At 37.3% G+C, this 12,500-nt stretch overlaps 2 protein-coding genes across 2 annotated transcripts in view; one reads left to right on the top strand and one right to left on the bottom strand.

Annotated features, from left to right (window-relative positions):
* The window catches only part of LOC138056536 (ankyrin repeat and BTB/POZ domain-containing protein 1-like), a 13,777-nt gene extending 13,714 nt beyond the window's left edge, over positions 1-63 (top strand). The window contains exon 12 of the mRNA XM_068902352.1: positions 1-63. This exon is cut by the window's left edge and continues 746 nt beyond it. The gene's annotated coding sequence lies outside the window, so the exon portion shown is untranslated.
* Positions 64-2,360: 2,297 nt separating this feature from the next.
* On the bottom strand, positions 2,361-12,491 carry LOC138056537 (ubiquitin-conjugating enzyme E2 H). The gene is made up of 7 exons (XM_068902353.1): positions 12,333-12,491; positions 12,101-12,177; positions 9,348-9,422; positions 8,094-8,133; positions 7,079-7,131; positions 4,657-4,785; positions 2,361-4,545 (listed from the first exon to the last, which is right to left on the bottom strand). Exons 1-7 carry the CDS (start codon positions 12,383-12,385, stop codon positions 4,427-4,429), a joined length of 546 nt encoding a protein of 181 aa, XP_068758454.1. The 5' UTR covers positions 12,386-12,491; the 3' UTR covers positions 2,361-4,426.
* Between the last annotated feature and the right edge of the window lie 9 nt (positions 12,492-12,500).

The raw sequence follows: 12,500 nt of genomic DNA, 5'->3' as shown, positions 1-12,500 counted from the left end.
CCCAGGGCGCAAAACAGCATACAACATTTGTGTATTATCAAAATAAAATGTATTTGAAGAAAATTAGCCTTTTCATGTACGAGGGAAATTACACTTGAATACGGTAATATAGTATTATGTTCCGTTAAGGCCAGGGGAAACTGTTTCAACGTTTGCTTCTTTGTTGAACAACATGTACTGCTGCGGTGGGCAAACAGTTTCAACACATTATAAACATTTGATGCTACAAAGAGCTTCTCGAGAGGCGCGGTATTCGGTCCCAGGTTGCAGCCGCGGTTGTTACTATGGATACGGACGCGGATACGTCATTGAGAGCACGCGTGTACCCAACAATAGGGAACTTAAGCAACGACAACGGCGACGGCAACGAGAACGTCATCTCAAAATGTAAACTCGCGTTGTTTTAATCGTTTCGTGACTATTTCAACCTTTTTAACATGACAAGGGTGTGGTAGTTCCTCAAAAATGACACTGGTCAGAACGGCGCTTAATTTAGGGGACAAAATGAAAATTTATCCTCAAGTGCTGACGTTGTTCATAAAACCTTACATTTGGCTATTTCACGTTGTAGTTTTGCTGACGACGGCAAAGAAAAGGACAAAAATGAACAACGCACGTGCAGGGCGTGCAAAGCTATTGTTTTTGTCCACTAAATATGCAAATTTGTGACGTTCTCGTTGCCGTCGCCGTTGTCGTTGCTTAAGTTCCCTAATTAGGGAGCTTTAGCAACGACGACGGGAACGGCAACGAGAACGTCATCTCAAAACATAAATTCGTGTTACTGCAATCACTTCGCGACTATTCCAAGCTTTTTAATAAGACAAAGGTGTGGCAGTCCATCAGGAATGAAACCCTTATGAGTGGCGCTTAATTTACGGGAGAAAATTAAAATTGATCCTCAAGTGCTGACATTCTTGATAACATCTCAAATTTGGTCATTTCACGTTGTTGTTTTGCTGACGACGGCAAAGAAATGGACAAAAATGAAAAATGCACGTGCAGGGCGTGCAAAGCGCCTCGTGCGCGAAATGTTCTCTTCCGGTTGCCGTCCGCGTCTCAAAAACGCGCGTTCTTAAACAAATCGAACGAATGTTGAAGCTACTTCCCTGGGCCTTTTAGACTTCCATTTTTTCGCTCCTCTGTTTTGCAAAATTGGAAAGGTGCATCGTACAGTTGTTCTTAATGTGAAAAACTCTTATCAATTGGCCTCTGTCACAGTTGAATAATGTATTTCAGTTAAACAGAGACCTTTCTGCCGCATTACCCTGAACCGCACTGTATCGTGCTTCAATAAACTTTATGTCCATTGTCTGTGTTCTGGTAAAGCACTTGACCTCGTCATCGGTCCGATTTTTCAAAAGCCCCGAACTTTTCGGGCCTTTTCGAAAGTCATAGTTCCCTCTGTATCTTAAAAATGGTGAGGTTAATTTAGTAATCAAACTCCACAATCATTTTGCTTTTCGGTTTTTTGTTTTCTTCTTGTCTGCGCTTGACCCGAGGCTTTGGGAAACTCCATGTAAGAAAACATGCGCCGTTGGGTCCTTAAGGCCGGGACACACTAGGCGACAAGTCGCAGCGACAGGTCTCTGCGACAAGTTGCTCCATGTGTACTACTTGCAAAACAAGTCGCTGCGACACGACGCCTGTTCGGAGCACACGCAGTGATCTCGTATGAGAGGGAATGTGAACTAGTTTTCTAATTCAATATGGCTGACCATATGACGCTCTCTCATTGGTTCATTTATATTGTGTCGCAGCGACTTGTTGCCGGGAGTGTACACACGATGCGACAACGCTGCTTTCGCTAATTTTGTCGCCGCGATCAGTCGCACGAATTCAAACCAGTTTGAATTCGTGCGACTGATCGAGGCGACAAAATTCTGCCGCAGCGACAATGATTTTCATGAAATTAACCGTGTCACACAAGGCGATTTGTTGCGGCGACTTGTCCCCGCGACGTGTCGCAGCGACTTATCGCCTAGTGTGTCCCGGCCTTTATAGCCAAAAATAGGCTATGTGAACCTTACGGCGCCTGCTCACTCCTAGTACTAACATGAATGCACCAATCAGAGACGCTTTTCATTGTTCTTCACAACAATGAGGACACTTTGTTTCAGGATTCCACAGAGCTCTTCTTCTCTCTCAGTCATGCGCAAAAAAGAAGCGCTCTGGGATCGAGACTGATGCCAGGACAGCAGTGTCTCTCAGATTTTTAAACTGATCATCTCTAATGGAGAAAAGATACTTAGCAATATAAATGTGTTTGTCTGAAGACAAGCCGCTCACGTCCGGTGGCCGTCCGCGTCTCAAAAACGTTGCGTACCGCGGATGTGCAGACTTTCATATTAAAGTGTTTTAAATTTCCTATAGATCTTTAACTTTATTGCATTGATTACATTGCCTCTGTACATGTTGAGCACTAAAGTACATGTAACCTCTAAAAATACCACGCATGCAATCTTTTTCGTCTGTCAATCCCAACTTACTGATAAAACCCTGACTTTATAATGCTAGTCTTCACATTGTGTATTCTAACACGCAACTAAAAAATACATCAATAACACCATCACTAGTGCAGTTTCAATTAATGCAGTTATCGCTTGAACCAATCAAGACAGACAGAGAAAATCAAATTAACCAATCATAACACAAAGCAAAGAAATGCAGCAAGTGCGAAGCGCGGGATAAGCGCGCCCACACAAGTTAGGTCATCTTCGTCTCTGATTGGATGAAAATATGGCGTGATATTTTCAAGCCAATCACCACACAAAAAAAATAACTTAAGTAATCTGGTAACCCCTTTCCGTTTTCAATTTAAAACCACTCTGTGAACTGCTTTCTATAAGTGTCTTATATGAAGCCAGACTTAAATTAAACGAGCAATATTTGTGACATGACAGCTCACAAACAAAATATACGCGCTTCACTCCACCAAACACTTTGTACAAAATTTACAAATCCAAAACATTCACGGAGAGAAGTTGTGGAAAGATCTCCCTGAACATTCTGTAATGAATGATATTCACAAATGGCAGGCTATAAAACAGGAATTTGTAGTCGATAAGCCAGCACTGATTGTGTGGAATTTAACTCAAGTATGATTTTACCAGGAGTTTGTTGGATCTACACTTCCAAACTGCTAGAAAATATTTTTTGTAAAGTTAAATCTCAAGGAATACATTAATTCTCGCAGTAAATGGTTTAGGATATTTCGAGAAAAATTTTATGGAAAAAAAAAAAAAAATATATATATATATATATTAAGGTTTAGGGGATCATAACACTTCAACTTCACATGCCTAATTAAGAGATTCCATAACTTTAAGGTAAGTCTGTATCTTTTAATGGGAAGTTCGTCGATTGGGGAGAAATTTACCGCAAATCACCAATTTCAAGAGCAATATGCCGGAATAAACTTGTTAAATCAAAGGGCAAGTCTATATGACTGTTACACATAAAGACTTGGTTTCCAGAATCTACTATTTTTGTCAATTTCTTAGTAGTTTATCAATACTGCCATTCATGAATACATTTTTAAGGTACAAATTTACATTGTTTCGGCTGATATTGTACAATAGCAAGACTTAGTACCTAATAACCTTTACTGGTTAAGTCCTGGCATCTTCTTCAACAAGTATGGAAATAATTTGACAAAAAGAAAAGGATGAGAAATTGGAGATTTTCCCTCACAAGTACCGATAATGAACCATGGAAGTGGGCAAAAATTGGAGAAATTCAATTTCACTTTTTTTGAAATTTAAAATATAAAATTCAGCACATTTAAAGGAGATTTAGACTAATGTGCATCAATTGTGTTTCAAATTCTGTTAATTTGTATCTCACTACCATAACTGACTTAAAATGTAACTGATAAAAATTAGAAGTCCTGTTAAATGGAAATTTTAAAGTCTCAAAATATTAAATATTATCATAATGCAAATTTTGCCTACTGTATGGCCTGATGTGACACCTGGGAAAGTTTCATGTCTTCTAACTGCCATTCATGTATTTCTAACAAAATTGCTAGTGACTTTGCTTTGAGTAAAAAGTGTTTTCCCTTTGATAGTCATTCCAGTTTAAGATATTTTGATTGAAAAGTTCAGATCATAACTTAAGCCAAATACGAGAAACAGATAAGCAAAAATGCAAAAAAACCTATAGTGTGAATGCATCCATCCTAAACAAATACAAAAAACTGAAATAAAACTTGAGCAAAAATATCAGGCCATACCTGTAGTAATTAATTAAATTTTCATTGTGATGCAAACACCACCAGAGTAATTGCAGAGTATAAAAATCCTAAGCACTGGAGAAGATACCAAAACTTAACCCAACCTTGAATTATTTCTTCAATATAATAATAACAATAATAATAAGAGCTATTAATTTTGTGAACCTAATAACTAACAAACATTCTCATGCTGTGTCAGAGCTCCATATCCTGGGCCTCATCTTCTGAAAAGTCACTAATAGAGCTCTCACTGGATGATGACATTTCCTCCTGATCTTTCAGCACATCTTCTGTTGCATATTTTTTAATGTATTCTAATGATAATTGAATTACAATTTCGTTAGCTACACAGAAAGTGGCATGAAGTAAAAAAAAACCAAGGATTTTCAGGGAAATATTGAATATCAAAGATCATGATAATGTACCTTGGATTTTAGCCTTGTACTGTTCAGGTTTGTGTATGTACAGAGCAGCAGCATCGCCATTAAGGGGATCCACAGGGTTTGGGTACGACAAGAGTTGCGGCAGAAATGACTCAAAGATATTTGATAAATCTACAGAAACAAGAAAGAAATACATTTGCTCTTGTGTGCTCCATCCATAAAAGACGAACATTATTATCACTATTATAAAGCTGTTGTGATAAAAGTGGAGCTCTTGTTTCAAAAAGCACCTAAACTTAAAGTAAATTTCTTTACATTATCACTCACTGGTACTGGTAATGAATTTATGTAGCGCATTTTCTATTGGCATATTCAAATGCGCTTTACAAGCAAGACCGTGATCTATGGGAGTGATCGGACATCAGCATATACAGGCGCCGCTGGCAGCCGCTATCAGTCCATTAGCGATCTCACACAGCACATGAATGAATGAAATGAGGCCTGACCACAACACCGGGAGCTCCATGCCCTACTCTTTACAAATACTGTGTCCACTGGGTTGTGAGTATTGAAAGGTTGTGAGACAGGGCCTACGGTTTATAGTCCTTATCCGAGAAGACTTGAAAGTCTTAAGCATTTGCAGATGTACATGTAATTACAAAAAGGCAGCACTTTCTCCCCAGTTATTTTAAGACCCTGAGTGTTGGTCCGGGCGGCGTTGAACTCACGACCTTCCGCATGGCAGCCCGACGCTCAACCAACTGAACCGCCGGTGCGCGCTGAAAACTGTCCCATTAGCCCTTTGATACCCAAACTGGCAATACTTAGTATTTTACTCTAACACCAGACGATTTTACTCGTCAATGGGGAACCCCAGGGATCAATGGGTTAACAAAGGTTTTAACCATTGGTAAAACCTAAAATTGTGACACCATAATTAAAAAAATTTCAATGGGTTTCAACAAAAAATGTCAGAAACACATGCAGCCCTTTGTGCTATAGCCACCTAGTAAGAGGAAAAGCTGGGTTCATCCCAGCCTTTGATTGCATCACAAACTCCTCTGCCAAAAAAAAAAAGTTTTGAACAGAATTTTCTTATTACAAAACAGCTTGTAACATTATCTGAAAAACAGACCAGGTCTTTACCTCTTACTAGTTAATATGTGGATAGAAGACTGCTAGTAAGGTTAAATTAATACATAATTACGATTGTACATTGTACAACTCATAAGACAGCAAAAGTTGAAAAAAAGTACAGAAACAAGTTGATGTTCTGGAGTCGCGCATACCACAACAAAATATTGCTTTTTCCGATTGTAACAATTTCTCTTTTTCCAGTCAATATTTTCCACCAAAACAACTGACACGAGGGAACAACAACAAGAATTTAACGTACATGGCATGGAGCATGACAGGTATTATCACTCTCTGCAGTTTAGATCCCCAAGCATGTTTTTTAGGACACTGCCAGAGGATGCTAGCAGAGGACCTAGTGTCTCAATGGGCTCTGCACCATCTGAGTCACTGCAAAGTCGATAGAGGTACCCAAAGAGTACATGGTCTGTATAGGGTACACATTGAACTTCTAAACCCTGACTTTCACCTAAGACCAGAAGAAATACAGGCCTTGGCTCAAAACCATTACCCCTCCTGAGAAAATAACAATCACTTCAGGCTGCCATCCAAACTAAAACATGAGGAAATCAACAGCAAGAGCAATTTACAACAAATATTATTAGACTAGTATATACTAAACAGTGTATAGCGTTGAAGGCGTGCTCAAACTCCGAATATCCTTTGTTATTAAATTCTCAACCTCGGGTAATACTCTGATTGGTTATCAGCTCATACATGTATACCTTAGTTTGACCTTATATGGCAAACGATTGTGCTTTAGAAACCTTGCTAAGCTAAAATAATTTTTGCCAGAAAGCAGAGTTTCTATCTGAATAAAGCAAAAAGAAACCTTTTAGTGGAAAGTTTGGACAAATTCTGATGTCTAAAAGTACGTGAAAAGGTAAGAAATGTTTTTGAGATGAGCCTGCATCTGTCTGACAACCAGGTAGTATTACACAACATTGCAACTGCATCAAGTCCTTTTTTTTATTTCACTCGGATTTTCTCTCTGTTTTCGCTCGTAGTTCGTACTTCCAAAGTTTTGGAGTTTAAGGAATTTAGTCTCATTGGATATGAGACTGGTTGTAGCCAACGAGGCGCTATGCACCTCGTTGGCTATTTACCATTTCATGTCCAATGCCCGCTTATGGAATAATTGTTTACTATTCAGCACTGAGCAACTCGCATGGGATTTGTGCCCAAAAATATTGTGATTATTGCAGGAATAAATGACTTAAAATCATCTTTACATACCAAAACAACTATTCACCTGTATTGTTATCATGTGAAAAATTTCAAAAGATATTCATTGTGACCAAGGTCAACAATCAAGGAACACAGAACCTACCATAAAGTGCTGTCCAAGCTTGATTGATTACATCAAGGCATACTGTACCAGAACTAGAAGCAACAAATTTATTTGAACTATCTGTCTTCAATAATAAAATTAACAAAGGTCGATGTTCAGGGATGTCATTAGGGCCCATAACCCGCAACACCTGTTACAGCTGAGCCGAGTCAATGTTACGGGTGATGGTTGCTGCAGAATGAATATTCACGCAGCAAAACACATTTAAATTTATTTATGAACAATTACCTTCTAAAGAAAATATAATTGCTGCCTTGTGTTGTCTGTATTCCTCATTCTAAGACCTGTTTTTGGTAAAAATCCAAACATTTTCCCGAAAAAACCTTTGGAGAACATCCCCAATAAATCGTTGTTGGATTCCGACACCATTTTCAGCCACAAAATTCATTATCAATACACCATACTTGATATAAATGGGATTCCGCTGACCATTTTTCACAGTTCTGTGATCACTGACCATTTCCACGTGGTTAGTTTATCTTTATTCATTGTGAAGTTTACGGTATGTTTTTGCCCTGTTTTCATCACTTTTTGATTGAGAAAATAAATTTGCACCTTGCAGTGCAGGAAAATGCATTTCCGAGGGTCTAATTTTAAGAATTTTCTGGGGGAGCCCCCAGACTAGGGGCTCAGGGGCCCGTTTCTCAAAAGTCCCGAAAACTTTTCGGGCAGGAAAAGCCATTTGTGAAACTGCTATCCGCTTGTTTTGGAAGGCTGATCTTTTAACACATTTTCAAGGTAGCAAAAATCAAAATGACTGTCAAGTTTGACGACTTAAATCCTCTCCATTCTTGATATACAGATGAAATTGTCATACCCGAAAATAGCCCGTTAAATTTCGGGACTTTCGAGAAAATTTAATGGTCTCCAGGCCCCTTGAGCCTTCCTTTACATGGCCTTTGGCCATGTATTTACATGTTACGGATGAGATCTTAATGTTACATCTGCTCCCAAACTAATGACAGCCCTGGTGTTAAAGAAACAAAATACTCACGCTTCATCTATGTTTGGGTGGAAAATCTTGTTGATAAAACCTTGAAAACAAAATGTAATATCATACCTTAAATAGATCCAGGCTGAATCAGACACAACAGGGCTAGTTACTTAATAATAGCAATAATAATAATAATAATAAATAAATAAATATTTTATTTTATATATCATAATTCACAAAAGTTTCTCATCACTGTGAAAGTCAAACATAACTATCATCATCATCAATCAATCCAATTTTGATCCAGGTTTATCCCCGTAAACAGGGGTGACCGGATTTACCCCACTTTGTCAGCAATCTTCCTAACTCCCACTCTCCATCTCGCTCAATTCATGGCGTCCTTATCAAAACAATTATTTAAATTTCTACATAACAATAAAAAACATATCAAATATCTAAAATAGACATATAGTATATAATGTGTGAAATCAATGATACTAAGATAGTCCACTATGACAGATTTAAAGGCATCCATGGAAGGCTAATCTAATAAAAAAGAAGGTAACGCATTCCAAGATAAAGTTTTCTTGAAGAAGTTGTACTTGTAAGTGTTATTATTACTATGCTAATTAATGTTAAAAAATCATTGGTTGCCATGGTAAAGAATGTAATGGGTGGAACATACAATGTACTATGGGATAATAACTGTCAACTGCATTTAGGTCTGAGGCACTTCTAATTGGCACTAACCGGGAGACTGTACCCGCAGTGGCTCTTGTCTTACGTAAAATCAACCTGCGGGTAATCCGCAGGAAATTACGGTAATATCAAATTGTAAGTTCCTTTTAGAGGAAAGGAAAAACCAGAGTACCCAGAGAAAAACCTCTCAAAGAGAAGTAGAGAACAAACAAACTCAACTCACAAGTCTAGGAATTGAACCCGCGCCACATTGATGGCATGGGTACATGTTTATGAAACATTCAGTAATGTAGCAGCTCTCGTAATGTAAATGTAATTGGTTCGATTGCTACCCAAGCCAAAAACTAAACAGCAATGTAGCAGCTCTCGCAACTTGCTATTGTTAGGTATTGTAAGCAGCTCTATTGTTTAAGTCTAAGTCATAGTTCCAATTGTTTAGTTTTTTTTTTTTTGGCTAGGGTAGTAAGCCAATCACATTATACGGTATGACTAGTATGAGAGCTGCTACACGACTCAAAATATGGGTTAAGTATCAGATGATTCCTAAGTGTAACTCTCCTAAAGCCAGCACTCGATAACATAAATTAATCGAAGATCACAATTACATCAACTTACCTATAGAAGGTGACTTGAACGGATATTTTTCTGGTAAATCAACCCTCACCTTCCATACTCCACCTTCATAGAGACCTATTATTTAGATATTAACTTTGGTTATGATATCTGGGACAATAGCTGAATCCACTTATTGAACAACAACAACAATAATATTGAGGGAAGATTTGATAGTCACATTGACACTTCTATGGTATTCAAAACAAGTGATCATAACAACTCCATTAATACTGATGATCCATTTCATATATCATTTCATGGTTAATAATCCCTAATCGTCAAAATAGGAATGACACTAAAATGGAAGAAATACATGTACCCCAGATGAGCCTACAGACAGCTCAGATAAGCTTCTTGTTTATTTTTTAAAAAAGGTTTTTGGCAGAACATCAAAATGCTAATGGCTGAAAACCCTACACACAACAAAGCCCACATATGCTGTGAGCTCTAGGAGTTGAATGCATGCCAAATTGTCAAATTTTGAAGTGTTGTCACAACAGTGCTACCACCTCAGGCCACTTTATTACAAGCCTATTAAAAGAAGACTAAATCTTATTCAAACTACACATCAGATAAGAGGTTTTAAGTGCATTTTCTATCCACTGATGCAACCAGAAAACTCCAAGCATTCCACAAAGTAGATCATCTGGAACATAAAATTTAAGCGAACATTTGGAGCATCAGGCAAAGAGTATCTGACCTACTTAATCTCCCAAAATGCAGCAGCAGATAAATTAATGTTCTCAAAAGAGATTTGTAGTTGAATAAATAGTTTACTATGAAATATCTCTTTATTGCAAAATTGTTTGTACAGTTCTTTGTTAATTTACACATTGAAAAATGACACTTCTTCCAACGGCTCACTAGCCCCATTGTTATAGCAGGGTAATTTTAATATTTTTCCATTTAAATTTGTAATCAGAAAACAGCCCGGCTCTCACAAGTGTACTGTAACTCAAGGATAGAGCAACCAAACTAAAATTGTGAAAAGTATAATTACCGAGTTGTAGGTAGTATAAGTATTGTTAATAGAGTAAGTAGTATGTAGTGTTAGTAATCTAAGCAGTCCAAGTAAAATAAGATTTTGAAAAAAAAAAAAACAAAACAAAAAAAAACCAAACTAGTCATCAAAATGTCATTGGTTGGACTCCCTGTGATAAGGAATCAGGTTTTTTTTTGCCTGGGTATGCAAAGTCAGTGAACCTCTTCAATCTTTTACCAGTTGACATTTATCATCAGGCCATTACTACCACTGCAAGATTATTTGTTTCGTATAAAATCAATGGCTTGGCTCCAACAAGTCTGTAATAACTTTATGATAGGAAGAAAGACTGTATAATTTTTTTTCAAAATACACTACTTAAGAACTAGAGAAAAAAACATGTTTTGAAGTGCAGTCAGTTTTTTTCTCTCTTTCATTTACACAAATTGCATATATATGATTATTTTACTTTTTTGCATGAGTGTTTATTTCAAACGTTTGTTGTGAAAGATTTCAATACAGTTTGTGCCAATGTCTGACCAGAGTCTGGTTACCCACTTTGACACCAGCAAAAAAAATGTGATTAAAGACAGGCAAGCAAAGTCATCAGAAGACAGTGATTGCCACTTCCCTACTAGAGAAACCAATATTTGATTTTGGTAAAATTGAGTATTTTGTTATCTTTATGAAGTCAATACTTTTTGCATGAAAATCACATGCATATTATTTTGGCAAAGTCAATAATACCAAAACCATCAATTCAGCCTCAGGATATTGTTATCCTCATAAAAATTTACAAACACTGGAAAGGCATGACGGCCTGTTGAGTTTGATGTGGGCACATCATCAATGCTTGCACCTTTTCCATTTAAATGGTATTAATACCCTTTAGCCCACACTTTATGAGAATATATACCATGAGGATTGGACCATGCCAATGTTGCAAATCACAGGAAATAGTTATTACGGTACTTAAATTGCATGGATCTCAATGCCTACTGATAAAAACTTTATAAAACTCTAATGAAAAATAAACTAGATTTCAAATATGTTAGAGTGGAGAAAAAATATGTGAATAACTTTTGTGTTTAATTAAAGGTACATGAAAATTTATCCTGTGAATTTTGTCATTAATCTTAATTTTACAAACCACAGAAATTTAGAAAATGGATGAACAAAAAATTATTTGCTTTTACCAATGAGTCAAAATCCAGGCAATTATATGATTTTATGGACCCCTCTTTACATAAAGACGCTTAAATCAGCTGTTTTATCAATGGGTGCAAAGTACAAATAAATTTAAAGAATAAATTCCACAAAAACACAGCATTTCTAATGAAAAACAAAGTAGCCACACATAACAAGTTGAAAGTCGATTTTCCACTCTTTGGGCAATATAAATCACCGATTTGAAGTTTTTCCTAGAAGAAAAAAATTGCAAATGGATGGATAATAATCGCCCATGTTCAACCTTGCCACTGCTTTCGATTGCACTTTCTAAATCTCCTTTGCCTAAGAAACTTTTGGTTGACAACCAATTATTATTTATTAATATAATCGCGAAATAACCATTGCATATTGCGGGAAAGAAAAATTCTTTTGTTCCATCGGAGAAGCTATGTTTTATCAAAAAAGCCTTACGCCAGTTGGTGTTTAGACAGATTTGATTCTTCTGAGAAAACAGTCACTTGAGCATTGAAATGATCCTCAGAAGGAAAGGTTGGGAACCAATTGCCCAGAGTGTATCACATTAAAATATGTTCACACTTACTTCCACTTGGCCCAAAGAACTTCACAATAAACTCATTCAGTCCACCGAGTATTGTCACTTCGTGCTTGCTTTCGATTCTAACAGCAATACAGTTAAGGAACAGTGCTTGGTCATGGCGAAATGAGACTAGATGCGCAACGATCGTCCCATAGCAGCTGAGCGCCATTTTGGTTACAACTTGGCTAACAAGAAAAAGCTTATCAAGCGCAAATTAAGACAAAAACAAGGATACAGCTTTATCACGTCAGTATCCATTCGTCTCTTTCCAGGCGACGGAGACGACATGCTGCCGGTCCAACAGACGAAATCCTCTCGGCACTTTCTCCCTTCGCTACAGCAATAATGGACGACTCTGAAATTTCTGGTTGGTTTGTTGACGTAACATTGTTATTGTGATCAC

The sequence above is a fragment of the Montipora capricornis genome, chromosome 7, assembly GCF_036669925.1.
Source record: "Montipora capricornis isolate CH-2021 chromosome 7, ASM3666992v2, whole genome shotgun sequence".
In the NCBI taxonomy this organism is placed as follows: Eukaryota; Metazoa; Cnidaria; class Anthozoa; order Scleractinia; family Acroporidae; genus Montipora; species Montipora capricornis.
This window is presented reverse-complemented; position numbering and strand designations above follow the sequence as displayed.